Source organism: Teleopsis dalmanni, chromosome 1 (genome assembly GCF_002237135.1).
Source record: "Teleopsis dalmanni isolate 2A chromosome 1, ASM223713v2, whole genome shotgun sequence".
Classification (NCBI taxonomy): domain Eukaryota; kingdom Metazoa; phylum Arthropoda; class Insecta; order Diptera; family Diopsidae; genus Teleopsis; species Teleopsis dalmanni.
Window position 1 is genome coordinate 138,013,154 of NC_051846.1, and position 22,534 is coordinate 138,035,687.

The 22,534-nt window shown below is 29.4% G+C and overlaps 1 protein-coding gene across 1 annotated transcript in view; it reads left to right on the forward strand.

The window, feature by feature from the left end:
* Positions 1–22,534, forward strand: part of LOC119666305 (teneurin-a) — a 73,874-nt gene that overhangs the window by 25,705 nt on the left and 25,635 nt on the right. The window contains exon 3 of the mRNA XM_038075586.1: positions 16,319–16,438. Coding sequence (XP_037931514.1) covers positions 16,319–16,438 — 120 coding nt within the window. The remainder of the gene's footprint in view (positions 1–16,318; positions 16,439–22,534) is intronic.

Below are 22,534 nucleotides of genomic sequence, written 5' to 3' on the forward strand. Positions count from 1 at the left end.
GTTATATGTAGAATAATTAAATGGTCTTGATATCTTTTGGCTTTGTTTATGTGATTTCGTGTCATTAACATTCTAACTAAACTTTAGCAAAACATAGAAATATTTCTATATCTGTTTCTATATATTATTAATTGATTTTTTTTAGTTAATTTATTAATATTTCTAATATTAAAAAGGATACAAGAATTTCTTTTATATTTTGCTTAAGTTTATTTATATTAGGGACTAAAATTGACTACTTGTATTAACAGGACTAATTTCTCTTTGCTATGGCACTATTTAATTATTTTATATACTTGCTTTGAGCTGTTAATTGTAACCCTGTTATTTGTAGCATTCTAGTATCCTAAATCCAAGAATATTAGTTATATACTAATTTCTTCTTTCTATATTATGATTAGATAAATCAATCAAATATTATTACAATTTATATATGGAAATTATTAGGACGCGATTCTGATTTACCGATCACCTTTATTTAATAAATGTTTTTCGAACAGTAGTGAAATACAACAACAAGAATTCATTTTATATTATTTCAATTAATTGAATTTTTAGGTGACCATACAGCTGTTTTGATCATCGTCAAATACCCATCATCGGTGTTCTTGGAAATAATTCTTGTATTTAATTATTCTTAAATATTTTTTTAATTTGAGACTGCAAGTACCAGGAATCTAACTAAAGTATTTTGCTAAAGACAGCTATTGAGCAACTTTATCCCATGCACTGTGCTGATATAATTATCCTATACATACATCGAGGCTGAAAATTGTAAACTTTTTTAACAAATATATGCAATTTTTACATTATGTACACCAGCAGTGGGTAACTATAAGTGGTCACGTCAGATCACTTTATGTTAGTTATTTTCATAAAAAGATTTCCATCTTTAAAGTCTTATATCTCGAAAACTAAGCCATATTAACATGTGATATAGTGGGGAATATTGTTTAAAAAAGCTGTTTTGATTGAATTCCGTGTTCCAATATGTGTGGAATTTGTGCTAAAGGTATACATTTGTAAAAACTTAAACGTAAATATCTTATTTAAATAATTTAAATACTTTTAAAATATACATACCTATTTATAGAAAAATTACAAAATTGTTATAGAAACCGACTTCGGTACCTTCGACACGGTCTTCACCGTAGTGCTAAAATTTTATTGATTTTTATAAAAAATTTCTTAAAGAACGACAAATAATAAGAAATATTCCAGATGGTTCTGTGCAAAAACATACCTATAATTGTTAAACACTCGCTTACACAACAACTGCGTAAGGACCTGGATTATTTTTGTGTAAGCGTGTGTTACTTTATGGCAGCAATAATAATAAATTTATTCCTGCAACTGTGCTTTCTTGCAACTGACATTCACTGTAATTAACTTTAAATGCTACAAAAAGCTTTTTTATAATTAACCCCTTCGCAATTGCAGATACTCGGTCGGCACTTCAGCAACAAAACAAAACTACTTTTCTATGACAATTGTTTATGAGTATGTGTATGTGTGTATGTGTGTATGGGTGAGTGTGAGTGTTGCCGCTGTTGTTTGAAAATAAGTATTGTTTTCATTGTAAATGCACATGTATTGTTGTTGTAACAATTAAATGGTCCTATTTTTTATGTTCAAGACATTTAAAAATAGTGTTGCACAAAATGGCACCAGCACTACTAATAATAATTAAAAAAGGAACAATTAACAAGTAACAATGAAACGAAAAAAGTACTTAAAACGCACAGACACACTGAAATATATACCTAAGTGCATTTACTTACTCTTTCTCTCTAGCACACATACACACATCTGAGCGAGTTTATGGAATGGTGCAGTACACGTTTCAGTCCATGTCGATTGTGGGTGGGTGCACATAGCGTGAGAACAACGCAAACACGCAAATGTCATAAAAATTGGTGCCATTACTTTTGACACAATTTGACAGAAATGTGGAAAATTTGAAAAAAATGAGTAGAAAAATGCACAATTAATAAATAAAAGTGAAGCACTTTGTGTAATGTAAAAATATAACAGAAAGCAATTTGCAATATTTCAAAATGTTTTATGCAGCGACATGCAACATTAGTGGGTGTCTCAGTTTATGCCCCTCTCATCCGTTTTTAATGGATTTCCAGTTAATCAGAAAAACAAAAATGGCGCACTCAATTCAATTAATTTCTTTTCAAGCCCCTAAAGTCAATACGAATTAATGTGTACAATTGCATACGTAAATATGTACGATTTTTTTTTTCACCACAGCAACCCTCTTCAGTGCTCTGTTCCGTCATGAAAAGCACATTTAACTTTAGGTTAAGTGATTTAAATAGAATCAATTTGCTCAGAGCCGCCGGCGGAAAATTTGCTGCTTATATTGATTATGCAAAATTATGCAAATTTTCCTAAATGCTTTTCCTCTAAAACGCAAAACTTCAACTCACTTGAGATTATTGTTTTGTGACTCTGAAATTGTTTTGTTATTAGGATAATCAATATCGAGTAATATACTTCTTACTGTGTTCGGGCATTTGATGTTTTTTAAAGTAGCTTTTTATACTAAATCACATTTTATATACATTAAATTTAATAAATATATTAGTTGTTAAGAGTAATATTTATTGGAGTGGTTTTAACAAAGTTTTGGAAATGGTATATATATAAACTAAATTATTATATATACTAATAGTATTTATATTTATATACAATTTTTTGTGTAGGTGACAGGACCAGAAATCTTGTTTATTTAGACAATTTGTTTGAAGACTTTATACTGACGCCAAGTGCAGATACATTATTGTCGACTCTAATGCGTTTATGATAGACATTGTGTATATTAAATAAAATTAATTTAATATATATCATTGATATCTGTATGCAATAAAATATATGGCATAATATATATATAAATATCTTCATTTCTATAATTATTTTACCTTTATATCCTGTATCACGATATATCCGCCACAATGGTTTAAAGAGTGTCTTTATAAGCACTATACTTTTTGCAAACCAAAACAACAATGCCAAATTAGGAATTGATGTGTGGCTTGTGGTGCCGTTCTGTAAAAATAACACTTCCATACCCATATCTTTTATTTCTATATGTTCCATATCCAAATGTTTCATCTCCATTTCTTTCATATCCATATCTTTCATATTCATATCTTTCATATCTATATCCATATCAACATCTTTCATATCAACATCTTCCATATCTACATCTTCCATATCCGTATCTTTCATATCTATATCTTTAATATCACTCCAAATAAATTGAAGTGATTGTGGTTGTAGAGAACAAAATTGAGAGTTAATGCCACACTCTCGTCAATTTCCAAAAACTATTAACCAATCACACTTCCAGATAAAATGCGAATATCAGACAATGAACTTTTTGTGCTTACAGTGATCTTCCGTTAGCTACGTGTAAATTTTCACTACGCCGAATATGATAATTTTAATTGTCGAAATATCCAAAACACGAAAAATGCGCATCATCATTGAAGAAAACTTGATACACAAAATAAATACCGTCACCACATTTTTTAGTACATTTTTAAAATCTTAACACTTTCAAGGGTTTTTAAATAATCCCTATTATAAAATAAAAAACCCTAAACTTAACATACTTTCCCTTAGATGACCATTTTTGTAATTTTTTCCTTCCCTTACCCAGGAATCACCTCCGGAAGTCAAGCGCTATATCCTATATATCCTATTTTCATATAGTATGTGAAAGACTAAACAAGACTTCTATACGTAATATGTTTTAATTGTTATATATTTTTTAGGATATCGGAGAATTTGCTTTTTAATGAGTAAAAACTTTAATAAATGATAGTTTGCTCTATGAAACGAAGGCAGCCATCTGGAAGAAACCTTTCTTTAGTATGAAATGAAAAACAAATAATGGGTATTAAATAATAGTCTATTCCAAACTTCCTTTTAGCCATAACTTTGTTAATAACTTAAAAATTATTCATCGAAATAGCGTAAATCATAAATAATTTTCTAGACTGTTAAATACTTTTTAGTAAAACATTTAAAAAAAACTTTAAAATAATACATTTAGATAAGCCACATACAATTTTCTAGTTTATTAAACATCCTTCAATTTGATGATCTTACTATATAACCAAAATCTGCAAGTAATATTCATCAGCTGTAGTAATTAAAGTGAAGTTTATGGTATTTAAAATATAAAGCAAAAAATATTGCATATCCTAGGCATAAGATTCGTATGAAGACTAATGATTTTCAACTCCTTCTTTATTTTTCAATGGTTGGTCAAATTCAAAAACTAAAATTCACGCTTCAATATCTATACATTGACAGTTGTAACCCAGATTACAAGATAAATCCTTAATTATTGTTGTTGTTTTTGAGATACTTCATAGTAATCTACAAGTAATATGTTAATGTGCTTATTATTTGGGAAATTAAAAGTTAAATATAACCATATCTTTTTCATTATAATGAGCACTTCAAATTCATAAAGTGCTATGAAAATCGTGTCAGTCAGTACGAATTCATCTATTTGAACGAAAAATAAAAATTCAGTTCATTTTGCACGCCTATTGCAGTAAAGAAGGAATACCGACGTTTATACTGATATCAAAAGGCGGACTTTCACTAATATTCTCATTTGCATTCTATAAACTAAGTGGTCGACTTAAGTCTTTTAGAGAAATTAAAAACAAAATTGTTGCTTGCTTTGAAAAGGACTTTTCAGTCAGTGTTTTATGCGAATTTACAAGGCAAATAATGCGCACAAAACGAGGCTTTTGTGCGCGACTAAATTAAGAAAAAAATTATTCTTTTTTAAATAAAATAAAAATGTCAAAAACATGTTAACTGCAGTTCCAGATTGTGACGTTGCAGTTGTGTTGGCGGTGCTATTGGAAGTACCTCATCAACAGCGGCATTTCATGCCCGACCATTCATATACCCGGTGCCTTCAAATATATTTGTCGGTGTAAAGTACACAAAATATTTAAGTATACATCCACTGAATGGAAGCTCAAGGGTTAAATGCATTTAAGATGCAATGCACATGGACGGACGCACTTGCACTTCCACACATGCATGGAACAGGAATTTCACGTGAGCGCTACATAGAGCTGCCTCAAATTATTTGCTGAAACAAAGATTCTTACAAGTCCCAACAGCTTAAGCCGAAGTGCGGCGGGTGACGAAAATGCGACAAATTTCTGTGCGAGTAAATATAAAAAAGCGTCATTTAAACTTAACATATCTCGTTGAGTTCTTGGAACTTTTTAAATTGAATCGCAACATTCACTGGGCTGTGTTGGTGTGATGCGTTATGTGTGCGCTTAGAGAAGAAGCAGCTGCAGCAAACAGATACAAGTAACACTGCAGCTGGAAGTTTATTCCACCTGCTGTCGAGTCGCTTTTGTGCAGTAAGCAACGCATTTTAAATTACCTTCATTCACTATGTACCACTTTTTATCAATGCGCTATTTACGACTATGTATCTGCAGCAGAAGCAGAACCAGCAACAGTATTTGTATCTGTAGAAAAATCCTTGCAGTTGACACAGTATACGTGCTGGCTGCTTGCATATGCATTGTATGGATATGCTGATGTGCGTGTGCTTGTATCCATACTCATGCTAATGGACTTTCAGCTCAAGGTCTTCAGTAATGTGTAAATGTGTATATGTATCCTTTACGCTTTGCATCTAGTCTGTGTATGGGTTTGTCTGCCTGTGTGTGAGTTATTTACCAAAGCTAATGTGTGCGTTTGGGCAAAAGTTCGCCCCCAAAAGAAACTTATTTTCGAAACTTATTCAATTTCCAACCTTTCAGTAACAAATTTTGCAAGTCAGTGGGGCTAATTAGAGTAGAACAAAATTTTTGGCAAAATTCCTCTCTGCACTTATTTGTTATTTACAATGATTTGGCTTAAAGAAAGTGTCTTCGAAATGATAATGCAATAGAGAAGTTCTAGTAAAAGTTGGTCAGCAAAGTATTTTCACATTTCTTGGTAATGTGTACATATGTGTTATGCTTGGGTATTTCAATTATTATTTCTCTACTATATGTTATAATAAGTAGATGGAAAGACGTTATTATTGTCCTTTGACTTATATTTGGCAAAGCTATCAGTCATTGAAATATATTGTATGTACTTTACCAAAATTAAATTTCGTTGCAAAAGGAAAATTTATGTACAAGAATACTTGAGCAACCATAAAGGGTTAATTCACAGAGCTAGGATAATTAAATATTTAGTGTTCTTTATTTGTCAGTTCATCGTAATTTCTTGTTTATGCATTCCTGCTGTGCTGGATTGTTTTGAATCAAACATCAAAACAAAGTACAATGTGGCTTTGAAGACAAGAAATAAAAATTCAATTATGGAAAGCTAACTTACTAAAGTCTATTAAATTGTTTTACTAAAAGAAAAATTTTTGGCAGGATGTAAGGTTGAATAAAATAATTTTAAAAAAAGCATTAAATATATAAATGACTCTGAGTGGGTAGATAATTACGACTGGTTAGATAAACATCCGTGCTTAATTCTGTAGAGTTTATTAATGTACCAGCCGTAATAATTTAGTAAAGCAATCATAATTTAGTTTTTGTATTTATTATTTTAATGATAATTTTTCATTCATTATTTTCATTTTGGAAACAAGCTAATTGGTCATGGGTTCAACTCAAACACAACTTTTTAAATTATGTTTAAAAATTTTATATTTTCGTCACTAATATTTCGACTTTAGTCTCAAACAGGGACCGTAACAGTTATCATTAAAAAAATAAAGTCCAAAAAAAATAAAAACTCCAAAATAATAATTAAATTTGCTTTATATTAACTTTGTCAAAAATAATTATTATCAGGTGCCTTTTATTTATTCCCGCACAAATAACTCTTACACTTTGCTTTTTATTTGAAAACTTAAAAATAACTGTTATTTTTGTCTTAATAATATAAAATTCAAGAATAACTTTTATTTTTGAAAACTAAATATAGTTCACAGGGCGTGCCTGATCATTTTTAAAACGAAAAGCACTGTATTTGTTTTTGTAATTTCATACAAAATGTAGTTAAGAGTAAAATAAAAAGCAAAGTGTAAGTTATTTGTGAGAGAAAAAATAAAAGGCACATAATAATAATTATTTTTAATAAATTTAATACCAACCAAATTTAATTATTATTTTTCTAAGTTTTTTTTTAAACGCTCATTTATAAAATCAAACATAATATTAAGAATGAAAGTTGTTAGAATTATAACTATATACTTAAATATGACTTTAGAAAACTTTTTGTTGCGACTTTTTTCCTTAAAAATTTTTTAAATAATTATTATTTTCAGTCTCTGGTCTAAAGTCATCTTCAAGGTACTAACGTAATATATTAATAATAAAGCAACTAATTAAATACTAACGACGAAAAAATAATTATACAATGCAATAACAATAAAATAACAAATACATTTATACAGAAATGTTTAATTTCGTGGTTTTTTAATGGTATTTTTATACACTTAAGCACAGTTTTGTACATTCATCTTAAAGTTGAACCCTGTATCACTAGGAGTTTATAAAATATAAAACATTTCCAACAAAAGTGTCTAACATTCATATATTTTCCAAATCCGGCTCGTGCTTTGGTTCAATACAATGTGAAGCTAATGCTGTTTTGGATTCAATACTATCTTTGTACTTCACGTTGTGCTTATGTCCAACTACACGCGTCTTCACTTTGTTTTTTGTTGTTTCAACTATACTTGATATTTGGTTGCATATATTAAATCCGCGTCCTTTACTTAAGCGTTTCTGTTAATATTTTCTGAAAACTTTAAGTAACGTAAATATTAATAATCATCTGTAAGAGTCTTTCATATTATCAAAGCTCTGCATTGAAGATTAAATGTTTATGTTTATACAGGGACAAGTATTTTCGACAGGGACTTAACCCAAATTATTGAGACTTATTAGTGCTTCATTCAGAAACAAAAATTACTGCTCAATACTAAGAAATATAATGCATTCCAATTAGAAATGATTACCTGTACCTGTACTGAGTGATCTTATCGTAAGCCAGCGTTTTTTGAAAAAAATGTCAATAGATGCGATTTTATTTTCCGTACCAGTGACCATTTCTCGTTAAAGCAATTTCACAACAAAACACTGAAAAGTAAACACCAGATAAAGTTTCTACTACTATTTTATTTGCAACTATGAATAAAGGCCAGCAAATGACAGATACGAAATCAAGAAATAAATTAGTTCTTTTCAGTAGAAATTCAGTTTAATATTTGCTTAGTTGACAAATATACACAGAGCGTAGTGCAAATATTAAAGGAACTGACTACATGCAACTGGCTGTGCAGTACAACGGTCCTTTATATATAGATTTATGTATATGCTTTTGTATATTTGGGTCAATTCTATACAACTTGTGACTAGGAATGATAATATTTTAGTTGATATGAAAAGTCGTTGACATTGCAATATATTTCTGTGCTACTGCTTTATTTGCATGTATGCATATACGTGTCAGTACGTACGTGTATGTGTCCTTACATGGCACTACACGTACTTCAAACATTCGCTGGTAAAGTATATAAGTACTGCAGTTGCATATATGGGCACCCGTTAACAGATACTATGAAATATTCAGAAGAAAAAAACAGATAATAATAATAATTCCGCAAAATGTAAAAAAAAAGATAAAAGTTCGTCTCCAGTAGTTCTCTTGCTTGCCACCATGTTTGTTGCGGCTTACATGTGCTTCGTTAGCTTTCGCTCCTACTTTACCACCACTTCCATATCCACTTCCACTCTGGTTAGCTACTTTTTCCCAACGATTATTTGTTACCTTTAATTTTCTTTCCTTTTTGTTGCACATTTTTTGCACATTTTTGCACTAATTTTAAATTTTTTGTTGCACTGCTGGGTCATGTGAAATATTATTCATTTCAAGGATTAGACATTTTGCCATAAATTGACTCGTTCCCAGTTATGAGTTTTCCATTCGAATTAATACTTTGGCTGTGTGGTGCGGAGTAAGAAATTTTATGGAGTATAATGGAGCGTATTGCTGCTACTTAAAAGAATTTGTTTTTAGTTCGGTTTGGTTGTTGGGTAGCTTTTAACTAGTTTCGAACTTTTTTGCGATATATACATTTTTTTCTCGATTTCCTTCCATTACTTAATTAATGTTTTTCGCTAAAGGTGATTATGTACTTTAAGTTGCAAACTTTTTATTCCAATGCTGTGTTAGTATTCCTGAGTTAGTAAAGGAGTATGAAATTAAAATTTATACTCTGTTTTTCGAGAAATGCAGTTACAATTTTGACGTGAAAATAGCGTTTAAAAGATTTCTAATTACTTATAAAAGTGCATAATAAAAGCCACAAATTTAGCCAAGCAATTTGCAAAAAATTATACATACTAACAGCAGTCTTCATGCAGTTTTCAAATCGATAGTAACTAAGCCAGTCCAGACTGTAGTTCTTAAACTAATACATACACTTTGCTCTCTGGTATTTATTTATGAACATTGCGGTTACATAAAATCTTATTTTTATCACAATTGACAAAATACTTATATCTTGTGTAATATCATAAGGAAAAGGACAACAAAACTTTACAATAAAACGTCGACGACAATATGTTTATGCTCCTAAACCATAGCATATGTTAAGGCGCACTTTATCTAATGTCGCATACGCACATTATGTATGAATATTTACTAAATACACTATATATATTCGTAAATGTATATAGATATAAGTATATGTATGAATATATATTATTAATATTGTAACATATATATAATGCAGTCAAGCGTTAGCGATGAAAAAACTGTTTAAGTGTATTAGTGCATGAAAATAAGATTTTTATTACCAACCGCACACCAACTCAGGCACGATGAGGGGAGTATAAAGCATTAAATGACAGAAAATAGAAAAAAGTTGTGTGAACATTTTTAGGAAAGCAAATAGAGAAACCAGCGAACATAAACTAAAACGCGTTAAATGAAATTGTCCTTAAAGAATGACGTGATTTAGGTTGACTGCACACAAAATTCTGTTTGATCAAACCGAGAAGAATTACTCGTACACAAGCTTTTCCTCCACTGACGTAAGCACACACACACATTCCAATAATCTCACAAGCAAATGAACACTTACGCTACATTGGCGTTATAAGTAATCCTTACCAGCACAAGTATAAATACATTTATGCTTACGACAATGTCTTAAAGGACGTACTCGAATTCGGCTCTTGTAGTGTGATCAGTACAAGGACATGCATGTGATATGCTTTTAAGTGCTTATTGCTTACATTTACGTAAGCGAAGTAAGTAGTAAACATTTTCATGTTCAATTGGATTTTATATGGCAGTGGGAAAAATATGTGGAATTATTGCTTTTCCAGAAAAATGACGTTGATGATTTTAATTCTTCTTCATTAAAAAATATTTAAATGGGTTAATGATTGAAACAAATATTTTTCTTTCAATTTTTAAGCTCATATATATTATAAAAACGCATCTTGTTTATATTTTTGAAAGTGTTAAACTGTTTGAATTGAAGCCAAAAATATATATCTGAGAAGTTTAACTATTGTATTAATATTTCCAGACTATTTTTAAACCTTGAAGCTTATCATATCCTTCAAAAATTCTTATAAAATTATTTTGAAAACTGAGTTCATTATTTCATTTGAAGTATATCTGATCTGATTAGTGTATGTGTAAATACACTAACGTAAAGTTGGTGTAAATGACGTTATTTTTACTCAAGAATACTTTTTCATATTAATTTTTAAACTAAACTTTCCGCATTATTTGTCTCTCTCTCTCTAATCTCTCTCTTGACTCAAAATTTGTCTAATCTATAGAGACAAATATGAGTCTTTAGTAAATACGATATATAATTAGAATAGAAATTAATTAAGTAAATTGAATCTGATATAATATAAAACGATACATAATATATATATATAAGGAAATATATCTTGAAATAAATAAAGACATATTAGATGCTTTTTATTTACATTTCTGTACAACCATAATTCAATATAAATAGTTGAAAGTTAGCGAAAATGAAAAATATATTAAAAAATATTGAACAGTCGCATTTCTATGATTATAAACATAACACAAGATCGTTTCAACAACCGTCTATTGGATGATAAGTTTAATTAAAGTTCTTAATAAGAAAGCTTCTATTCAATTCTGTCAATTTATTTTTTCTATAGAATTAACTGCCTTTTTTCATTTTCCATTATTAAACCATTTAAATGCCAATCAGTTAAGATTCCCACGCCATACTTTCTTTACAATAGTTACATCGTAAATCTTTTAGTACTGTGCATCTATCCATGAAATGTTGACGATCTGCTAATTTATTTGAATTGCATAGCGAGCAGATATTCTTTGCTGTAGATTTCCATTTATCAATAGAAAGTCGCTTCGGACTTTGATTGTCGTTACTTATTTTTCCTAACCATTAAAAATGTTGAATACACCAATTTTTAAATCGTGAAGTGTCAAAGCGAGGTGTAATGAACTTTTAAGAACAATTGAATAGCAAAACTTTAAATTTAAAGCTATTTCGTTCGAGCTAACCAATTAGTCAATCCGTTGGAAAAATAAATACGATAAACACTGCCATCAGCCATTGACATAATCCATATTAATTAATCTGAAACGATATCAAATACTCACTTGGGAAACAAAGATTTAAACTTTGTGATATGACATTCATAAAAATTTTTAGCTTTTCTGATTTCAGACCTTTCAGAACTGGACATGAAAACTCTATGAATCTCTGTAAATCATTGTTTATATGTAGCTTATCTCCGTAAGCACAGAGTTGCATTTGTACTTTTAATATTTTTAATAATACCTATTTATGAGATATGAAAAGCAACATGGTAACATGGTGATAGTAGACCAATGAATGTCATTGGTTCACTATATACGTATCATTTGCAAAAAATCATCAGTAATTATGGATCTTTTGTGTTTACTTTTGACTGTAGCTGCATTGCTAAATTAGTTTTTAAATAAATATGTTTAAATTACACCCACCGACTATAAACCATTTGGTATGGTTGATTCGTTGATTTGTGTTCATTTAGGAATGCTTCACTTCAGTTTCAAAGGAATGAAACGTCATCTCCAACGATTTATTTAAACCGTAAAATGCAAATCTCTATAAAGAATATTCCATTTGGTGTCATAGAAAAATCTATCGTCTTCAAAATGACGACTAATGGATTAATATCGTTTTTTATGCAATTTTTGGTTCAAAGCATCTCCTATCTTTGAAACACGATTAATGTTTTGAGTAATTTTTTATTACATTACGAATAGTGTGCTGCGTAGGTCAATTATATTGATCATATAACTATATTTTACGTAAACGTATTAAGTGAATATGGATATATACTTTATTTTTTTAATAAATGTAACCAATTTTGTGAAACTGTTTATATTTATATAGAGGTTTATCAAATCAAATTCAACACAAATATCAAATTTTGGTGGAATCCTCTATGTACATTATAGGTAAAGAAATATAGTTGGTAAAAAATAAATAATTGATTTAAAATGAACTGTAGAAAGATATCGAAAATTCAAAAGTAAATACATTCCTTGATAATGTTATTTGTGTACTGTAAAATGTAGGTATGAACATCTATATCCATCTAGTTGAAGAAGATTTTGATATGGTTATCAGATAAGAAAGGCATTCAAACATTAAGTGTTTCGACTTTTTATTTCTCTGATATGTAACAGTAAGTTTCCTAAGTTTTTTCTTTTTTTTTTTTTAATGGGATTAATACTTTTGTAGCAAACTTCCCCAGTCGCCATTGACTTCCCACTACAGCTGCGGTCCACATTGTTTTCTTATAGTTCTCTGCATTATGCCTATGCCAATGCAGAACATACTATACATTCTATTTATGGTACATAGTTTAGATATTTCATGATAAAATATTTCGAATTAATAATTTTTTTATTGAAGTAATAAAAAAGGCTACAATATCGTTAGACGTAAACCATGTTTAATTAATTTTTTCTTTTTTCAAATCCGTACAAATTATTTTCTGTCTATAATATTTTCAACAGGATAGTATTATATTATCTTGCGTAGCTTCGATCTTGATTAAATACATTTAATTTTAATCCAAGAAGTCATCTGGGTCTAAAGGAAATATAATATTGAAATCTGAACAAATCGTATGAAAATATTTAATAGTTGTACATGATATTAAAAGTAATAATAATGTAGTAATAATGTTGAATTTCATATAAACTTCTATTCTATTATATATAATTAATATAAATGTTTCATAAATTATTATATTATTATGTAAAAAATATTTAAAAGAAAGTGTTCTTCTGCGCGATTATATACACTCATATTTATTATTAATAACTGAAGTAACAATTTAATAGAATAAAAAATGCTAATATATAAAAAATATTTAAAGAAATATATACATTATTATCTAGAAAATATTTAAAAATCTCTAAAATAAAAAAAAAATAATGCATCTCGAATCGTGAATATACACGTATATATATTTCAAACATATATGAATAATATAATAAAGAAATCCTTTATACCATATTTAACATTAATGAAATCTAAATAATTTCAAAATGTAAGGAATGATATAATATAAGTCCGCTGCAATTACTACAAAAATATCATAGTGCTGAGCCTATTAATTTGAAATTATCTATTATATATTTATCTTAAAAAGTTTTATAAACAAATTTTGTATAGATATAGTATGTTACTTATTTTATATGTATTTTTTGAGCATTCAATTTTTGACTATAGATCTTACATTTGCAATTAGTGCAAAACACCTTATTTGCATGTTTAGAAGCAATTTTCATATAAATTTTTATATTAATAAAAATTAGAAGCTTTTAACTAAATACCGATATGGGTACGGAATGAAACGGATTGATTGCAAAATACTACTTATTAAAGCTGCAACAATATTTTTGGTCTATTGAAAAAGTACGAGGGTAGTTATGCTAAGCATATGTCCTCATAGGTCCTTAAAGTGACCAAATTTTAAAACAAAATTTTCTGTTTCTAAAAACTGTATATTTTTTAGTAGTTTTTTCTTTTTTTGTTGTCCTCAAAGTGCTGGAAGTATGAAAAAATAAGTATGTCACGTTTGAAACTATCGGAAAACTACTGACAATGGCCATTGTACTGAACTCATGTTGTCCACACCCCCGCCGCACATGCGAGCGGCGGAAGGCCGCAAAAAGGGGCCGTAAAAAAGCAATTCTGATTTAATAAAAAATAAATTAACACTTATCCAAGCAAAAACGAACCAGCCAAAACTGTAAAATGGAGAAACTTTTTCCACTCAGGTCGCGAATGCGATATGATAATCGCGTTCGCTTTACGCTGTCACTTTTACCGCCCATTTAATAAACACAAGCAAGAAGGATAGTTTATGTACTTGCATGGAATCGAAATGGAAACGTTTTTTGCAAGTGCCATAAAAGCACTACATTTGGCATATGTGACACTTATTGTGGTTAAAGCGGAATGCATGGCATATCTCCCAGCATTGTGTAACCAAAATTCACATTTCTTCGGCTCGAATTTGAAATAAATTCCTTAAATACTGACAGAAAATTTTTAAAAATCCAACAGATAGCCAAACTCTTATTCTCCTTCAAATTAATCTACTTTGATGTAATAAGGAATTTATACTCACACATATCCTGGAATTTCCATGACAAAAAAACCATGACTTTTATCAATGTTGAATTGTTTTGCTGAAAGGGTATTGCTGCAAAATATGACATAATATGGCTATGAAACTGAAAAGAGTACATCCATAAAAAATGAAAAACGTTGTTGTGATATAAAAAGGATGTGGTCCTTGCTAGTTACAGTTACGAAAAGCTCCACTCAGAAGTTGAGAAGGGGCTAAAGTACAAGTTTTATTGAGCAATTTCCAATACAGAAGAACAGCGAATTTGCAACAATAACAAGTTTTACGTCGTTTTTTGTCATGGTTTTTTTCTCAAAATTTATATTTATAAATACATTTTTTTATCCTCAGCCGTTGTCCTGAAATGTTACGATTGCTGTTATTTTGCTTTGGTAGTTGTCACAGAAGTGTGACAGAAGGGTATGCTCACGCCACATTTCCAAAACATTTTACTCCATGTTTATATATCCTCAGCTATGACTGCTTGCTACGACTGAATTTAACGAGTTGCCATATTTGTCCATTTCTGTAGCTTATGTGCGCTTTTATGCGTGGGTCAAATACTGTAGCATGACTTATTTTCCCCCTATTCAATGGAAGTTCAATGACGCTTATTTATATTAAAAAGTGTCATTTCAGTGTTCGCAAAAGTTGAGAAACTCGAATCTTAATGCCTTTTTTACTCGACATTTCGCAGTTCGATTTTTATTGCATTTCAACAAGTGCTCATATCTTATATTTTCGGTTTTAAGTGGATGTCTTTATTACACGCATAACTGCGAGGTCGTCAAAGAGTGCACCCGGTTCAGGTTATGTGTTTCAGCAAACAAAAAACTGCATAATATACACACACTAAGGACATTTTTATTGGCTAAAATACCGGGCATTTTCAAAATTAAATTAAGAATAAAATTTTTATAACATCAAAAGATTCATTAATACTAAAATCAAAATTTAATATTAATATCTTCAGCTTTAATAGGTAGTATTTCACCTGTACATAATACATTTATCTTTTCTTTGCAATCTAATATCCTCAAATTATTAGAAATAAATAATCTTGATTTTAAAATATTTTTAAATAAAAAAAATTAAATACAATTCTTTGAGGCAATTAAAAAAATTACATAATATTATATATAAAACTTTTTATATTAGATATTTTCATTAAAACTTTTAGTAAATTTTATAGATTTCTAATATGCAGTATCATCTACCCACAAAAAATATCATATTACAAATTTCCATTTTCTAAATAATTACTTTTTTAATGCATTTAAAAGGAAACTATAGTTATATTTTTAATTCTTACGATTGCTGTGCATCATTTAAATTTTTATGTATTTTTTATTAGTTTAATTAGATAAGCATTTCTAGCATTTGGTTAAAGACTATAGTTCTACTATAATAGTTGTACTATGGTTCACATAACTATATTATTGAACAAGCAAATTATATATTCAAAATTTTATTCATTCTTCAAAACACATTTTTACTATAATAATTTTACTATTTAATCCTTAAAGAAAACAATTAATAATTAACAATAATTTTCACTTTTTCAAAAACCAAAATAGCCGAGTTTCAGTCATGCGCGGACAGGTCATAACCCCACAAGGATTAGGGATTGTTGGCATACGTGTTTCCGTGGATCGCGATTCTAGGTTTGGTTTCACTCTCACAAGACAAGGAGGCTGGTAAGTAAATTGCAAAATTGTTAATTGCAAAATAATTTAAAAGTTTGCAAAATATTGGAAGAAGTTAAAAATTTCGAATTTTATAATACGGAAAATAAATTTTTTTTTATGCTAGTTGTTTTTAATATGTCATTGTAGCTTCTGAGATACATTTATAATATTCACAATAATGAAATATTAAAGTGAAAATCAGCTTATGCCGCAACAAATGAAACCACTTAAAAAATATAATTAATTTCAAGTAAATAAATTCCATTTATGAAATGAAAATAGAAGCACCCAAAAGCGAAAATACAAAAGATAAAAATCCGCAGAGATGTTTTTTCAGTTTTGTTAACCGAACACTGCTGGAAAAAAAACCGCCGTGAAACTACAACTGAGTACCCCTAAATCGTACTACAGCTGAGTACTGAGTCGAAATCAGTGAACAGGCGTTCCCCGCATCCTTACTACTCTCTGCCTCGATTTTTTCTTATTGTAATTTTAAGTTTTTTTCAAAAACTAATTAAATTGAATTTGTAACGCTTCAACAATTTTTAATTCTTATAATTTTAACGAATGAAAGGACACTCAACGAAATTACATAAAAAGTAACAATGGAATTAAAACAATGCAACTAAAAAAGATGCAACCGAAGATGCCTAAGACTATAAAGTAATAAGTGGAAGATCTTTCATGTTGCAATCAAAAAATAAATGCTAATTAATTTAGAAAAACATTTAATGTAATTTAAAATAAATATTTTACAATTAAACATAGCTATATAAATAAATTTAATCAGGTAGTTAACTATGTACTATAATACTTACTTCACTTTTGATTTTTAAATAACTTTCCCGAATCAAATATATAAAACTCAAAAATAATTTATTTTGACTTTTAAATTGTATGACTAAATTGTAACTAAACACGCCACTTCTAGAAAGGAAATTATTTTTATTCAGAAGAATATCATTAAAAAGCGTTACCCACGTCAATGCAAATTTCTATTTATGTCAAAGTTTCTATTTTCAACCGTTTTTTAATTACTTGACATTTGTTTTAGGAGCTCTTAAAATAGCGAAGAGGTTTTTGCTTTCCATTAAAGAAAAAATAAATACTCTGTTTTTCGCCACAGACAGATTTTTATTATTAACAAAAATCGTAACAATAATTGACACAAATTCATGACTACTTCTAATTACCACAGACTAGTCTCTTAAAATCTTCAGACTACAGTACGAGAATTCGTCGGGTCTGGAGCTAAATTTGAACACAAGTCAATACCAATAACAGTTACGATTTAGTAAGAATTCTTATAGCTCATGCTTTTTGAAACACACAAACTTATTAAAACCAAAATTATGCAATATACAGGATTATTTATTTAGGGGAACCAAAAAGAAAGACACTTTTCCTAGAAATTTCTTCAAATTTTTATATCAATATTTTGTTAAGACCTTACGTGTACCATTGAAATACTTTCCACAAAAAAAACTTACAGTACTAGATCCTTTTAAAGTAATAAAGTTAAGCTATAAATTCAAGAAACTTTTTCACAAAAAAGACAAAACACACCATGTTGGTGTTCGGATCGTCCATTTTTTAAAATGGCAAATCTTAGGCTTTAATTTAATTTAAATTAAAATATGAAGAGAATTACTTGTACTTTATTTACTTCTAGTATTTCTGATTAACAACAATTCTTCTTTAGGTTCACTAAAAAGCTTGAGTTCTTTTTTAAAACTTAGACTCGTTGAATATCACAAGTGAGTCCCAAATCCGAGTAACAATCCAAAGACTCAGAAATGATTTGTACACTTTTGTTTTAAAAAATGCACACCTTCTTAATAAATCTTAATAAATTAAATTTATTAACAAAGTGTGCACGTAACTATATAGCTACTATATATGAATATAGTTAGCTATCTATAGTTAGTAATCTTATAAATATGTACGACAGACGATACCATAGTTAGTTAGTTAGTGGAAGTATAACACTGACTAAAATAAAGGACCTCACGTGCTCATTATGCGTTACTCGATTATTGACTTGTTCGATTCTAAACGATATATAAATTTTTTTGCTTAACAGTAAAAGGTTGCAGATTTGTGATAGATTAAATATATATTTTATTCATCCTCAATAATAATAAGAATAATATTTCAACTGGAATATATGGGAGTACTTCTTATTATCCCTCTAATAAACCTGCAATTAGAAAATAATAATGATAAAAGGAATTTTAGTTTTCAGCTTGACTTAAGTTGAGCCTTTTCCGAGTTGGTGCATCTGAGCCATTTTACTCTATAATGGCTGGGGGGGTTTCTGCAGAGTCCCACCTATCTCACAGACTAATTTGAGTATTTCTCATAATCTTCGTGATTATTCAATGAATGATCTAAGATCTGCGTACCGCCCCGTGCAATTAGTGCTTACTCTGAGATTAGATAGTGCTAAGTAGGATAGCGTGTCAGTTTTCACATATAGCTTCAGAGCTCTGTCCCTTATGTATATTTACTTTTCAGACGCTTATAATTATTTACTATGATGCCATTTACCTATTCATACCGATTATTATTATATATGTATTATATGACATGCACCAATAGAGGGATCATATGTGTACCATACTTTTATGTGTTCCATACCAAATATGTCTTAAATTAGAATGAATTAGATACTGCCATTCTAAACATTCTAAGATTTCTTAAATTATGTTTCCATAAAATTTGTAACAATATTATTATTTATATAAAATATACAAAATATTATTATTATGCCGTTTCTGAGAAAGAAAATTTCTAATCTTGTACAAATACGCATAGCTAAATTCCTTACCGTCAAAACCACAGACTGTATATCAAAATTTTTAAAATGTCTTCTCAGATATGATACTTTTATCATTGTTGTTTAACAATTCAAAGCATTTTCCTACGAATATTGGTACCGTAGTTGTGTAATAATTCTTCATTAACCTAGTGCCTGAAATCCAACAGACAGCCCCAATGTATTTTCCAATTTTTTTCCTTTAATACACATTTGTTACCTTTTTATATAAAAATATGTGCACACCAGTAACCACAATCTAAACAAGACAAAACGACGCAGCAACATCCGCTCTACAAAAGGACATATGCACTATGGTACACCTGCACGCAAAAAGGACCTCATGCTGTGATACATGTTTTCCCTTCGAAAACAAAAAGCAATATGCTTTATTCATTTATTTTCTGTCCTCACACACACATTTTTAATTTTCAAGTAAAATATTTTTAGTGCTTAAAATAATTTTATAATAATTTGAGGTTTCTGCTTTTACTTTTCACAGTACACACATTTCGTGTAAACTTGTAAGTTCGAGTAGTAGTTAGTATTAGATCCCTTAAATAGTTGGCTTACATTTTCATAACATGTGAAATTTAAAATATATCTTTAAGGATATGTTTAAGATACTATCTTATCGTGTTTAAAAATCGTGTAAACTACATATATAATTTTAACCGACTAAACTGAGTCGGTTTTAGGACCACATATCCGAACATGACTTGTTCGGATGAGTAAAGAGATTATTTTTTCAAGATTTATTTTGGGATGTCCGCTATCATTCTAAGGTTGAAAACTTCCATGATGGAACTGGTCAGTCTTGTCAAAACCGATCGTTTGCAAAGCAAATGTTCAGCTTCTTATTTTTCCTCTATACTCCTGCAGTGATTTTATTACATACATGAAAAATTAAAGTTATAATATTTTAATTATATATCTAATTATAAATATGCATATGTTATCAGTTACATATAAAATTATTATACATATTAATTATAAAATTTTTGTTAACTTCAACATGCTTTATTGCGAACCAGCTCATTCCAACTAAAAAATACAGGAATTTTTAAAATTTCTTACTCTTGAATTTTATTAAAATAAAGTGATGTATTTTATGTTCTCTTCACTAATTGAAATAATTCTTCGATATTTTTTTTTATAATTTTAATATTTTAATTTAATTTCATGTATTTTTTAAGGCACTTTTTATTTTTAGCCAGCCAAAAGGCAATTTGGGTCAACTGTAGTTTAACTATTTTATAGTCATACATTCAAACAATAAATTTTATTATACTCGTAGTTGCAATATATGTTTTAACAATTATTTTTATATATTTTTTCATATATTCATGTATATATATGTATATACACACATTTTGCGGTAGTTGGGAGTAAATCCGAAATAAATTGAAAAAACTATGAAACATTTAATTTTGGGTGAGCATAAATGCGGCGTTGCTTAATGTAATTTGAATTTAAAACGGCTTACATTACAATGAAAAATTAAATTAAATAAATAATGAAAAGAGCAATGAAATAATTACATAGCATGTACGTCATTAGTTATATAAATGTAATTCTCGTGTAACTATTAAAGCTAATGAATACTTCAACGCAGTTGAACTTTCACGATGCAAAGTTTTCGACTATAAACTAACCAAAACGCTTTTCGTAAGAGCGATTTTATCCTTTAAGTTTTTCTTGTATTTCTTCTGAGTAGTCAAGTAATTTTTTGACTTACAATAACAAAATTTATAACAGCTTGGGAGAACCTGAAAACACATAAATGATATCCAAAAATATAAATCGTTCACTACAACAACGTTTAAAAAAATCAAAAATAACTTGCCTTTATGATTAAAAGATCAGTATCTCTCCAGTAGATGGTTATCCACTTAATCTATTTAAGCTATATTTATGATTTTTAAAGTATAATTAATCCTTATATATATTTTAACACATGCGCTTGAAAAAAGACTTGAAGTTTACTGCAACATAGAAGCTTCATCACCCCCTTCAAACAGAAAACCTTGTACGACGGCTTAAGAGAACCAAACCGTCTGATTTCACTTACTTATTTGGCCATAACAACCCGTTACCGAGTTTCGGCCTGACGCAGCATGTCTTCCCAGGCGCCTCTGCTGCGTGCGCGCCTTCTCCAGTCTCGTATATCTAGTCCAGTTAGTGCTTCCACAACTTGGTCACTCCACCGTAGACACGGTCTACCTCTGCGTCTTCTTCCGCCAACTACTGCTTCAAACAACTTTTTCGACGGAGCATCTTCATCCGCTGGATGTTACAGCTCGTGGTTCATTCTAATGCGGTTGTCGTCGAAAACTCGTAGAGGACCAAAAATCTTACGAAGAACTTTTCTCTCGAACACCCAGTGCTGCTTCATTATTCTGTGATAACGTCCATGCTTCTGCGCCATACAGAAGCACAGGGAGGATGAGCGACCATAGAGCGTAAGTTTCGCTTGTCGAGAGAGAGCTTTACATCCCAATTGCCTACTGAGTCCATAATAGCACCTATTAGCAATGGTGATTCTTCGTCTGATCTCCAGAGTAACATCATTTGTGTTCGTTAGCTCGGTGCCACTAGCTCGGTGTCCGAGCGACGCACATTCACGTCTGATTTCACTACATAAATTAAATATTAATCACTATACTACAATATTTTAAATAATAATTAATATCGACCCGATATAAAAATATTGCTAAACAGCTTTTATTTTTAACTAGGCGCAATTGAATAAATTATAAAAAAAAATACACTTCAATCCTACAACCAGTGTTTACCATTTATCAGCACCATTTCCATGGATTTACTAAAAAAAGTAATCGAATAAGTTAAAAACAATCTAGAACTGAGATATAATTTGTGGACAATATATAATGCAGTCAACCAGGGAGAAAGTCATTAGAATATCAAACTGTACTTCATAGACTTGTGTCTGTCTGATCTTTAAATTCTTTTGAATCAGAGAACATTATTTATATTCAAAATATTTGTCCAAAATATATCTTATATATATAATTCTTCTGTACGTGTGTTGACAGTGAACTCCTCCTAAACGGCTGAACCGATTTTGATGAAATTTTTTGTGTGTGTTCAAGTGGATTCAAGGAAGGTTTAGATTCACAATTTTACCCACTGGATAATGTCTTTTTAATTAATTTTTTATTTTTTGATATCCATATACATTTATATTAGAAATTTAAAATTTATTCATGCTTACTTTGATATGTTTAAAAATTTTAAAATCTCTAAAATGAATCGTAAAACTGCCG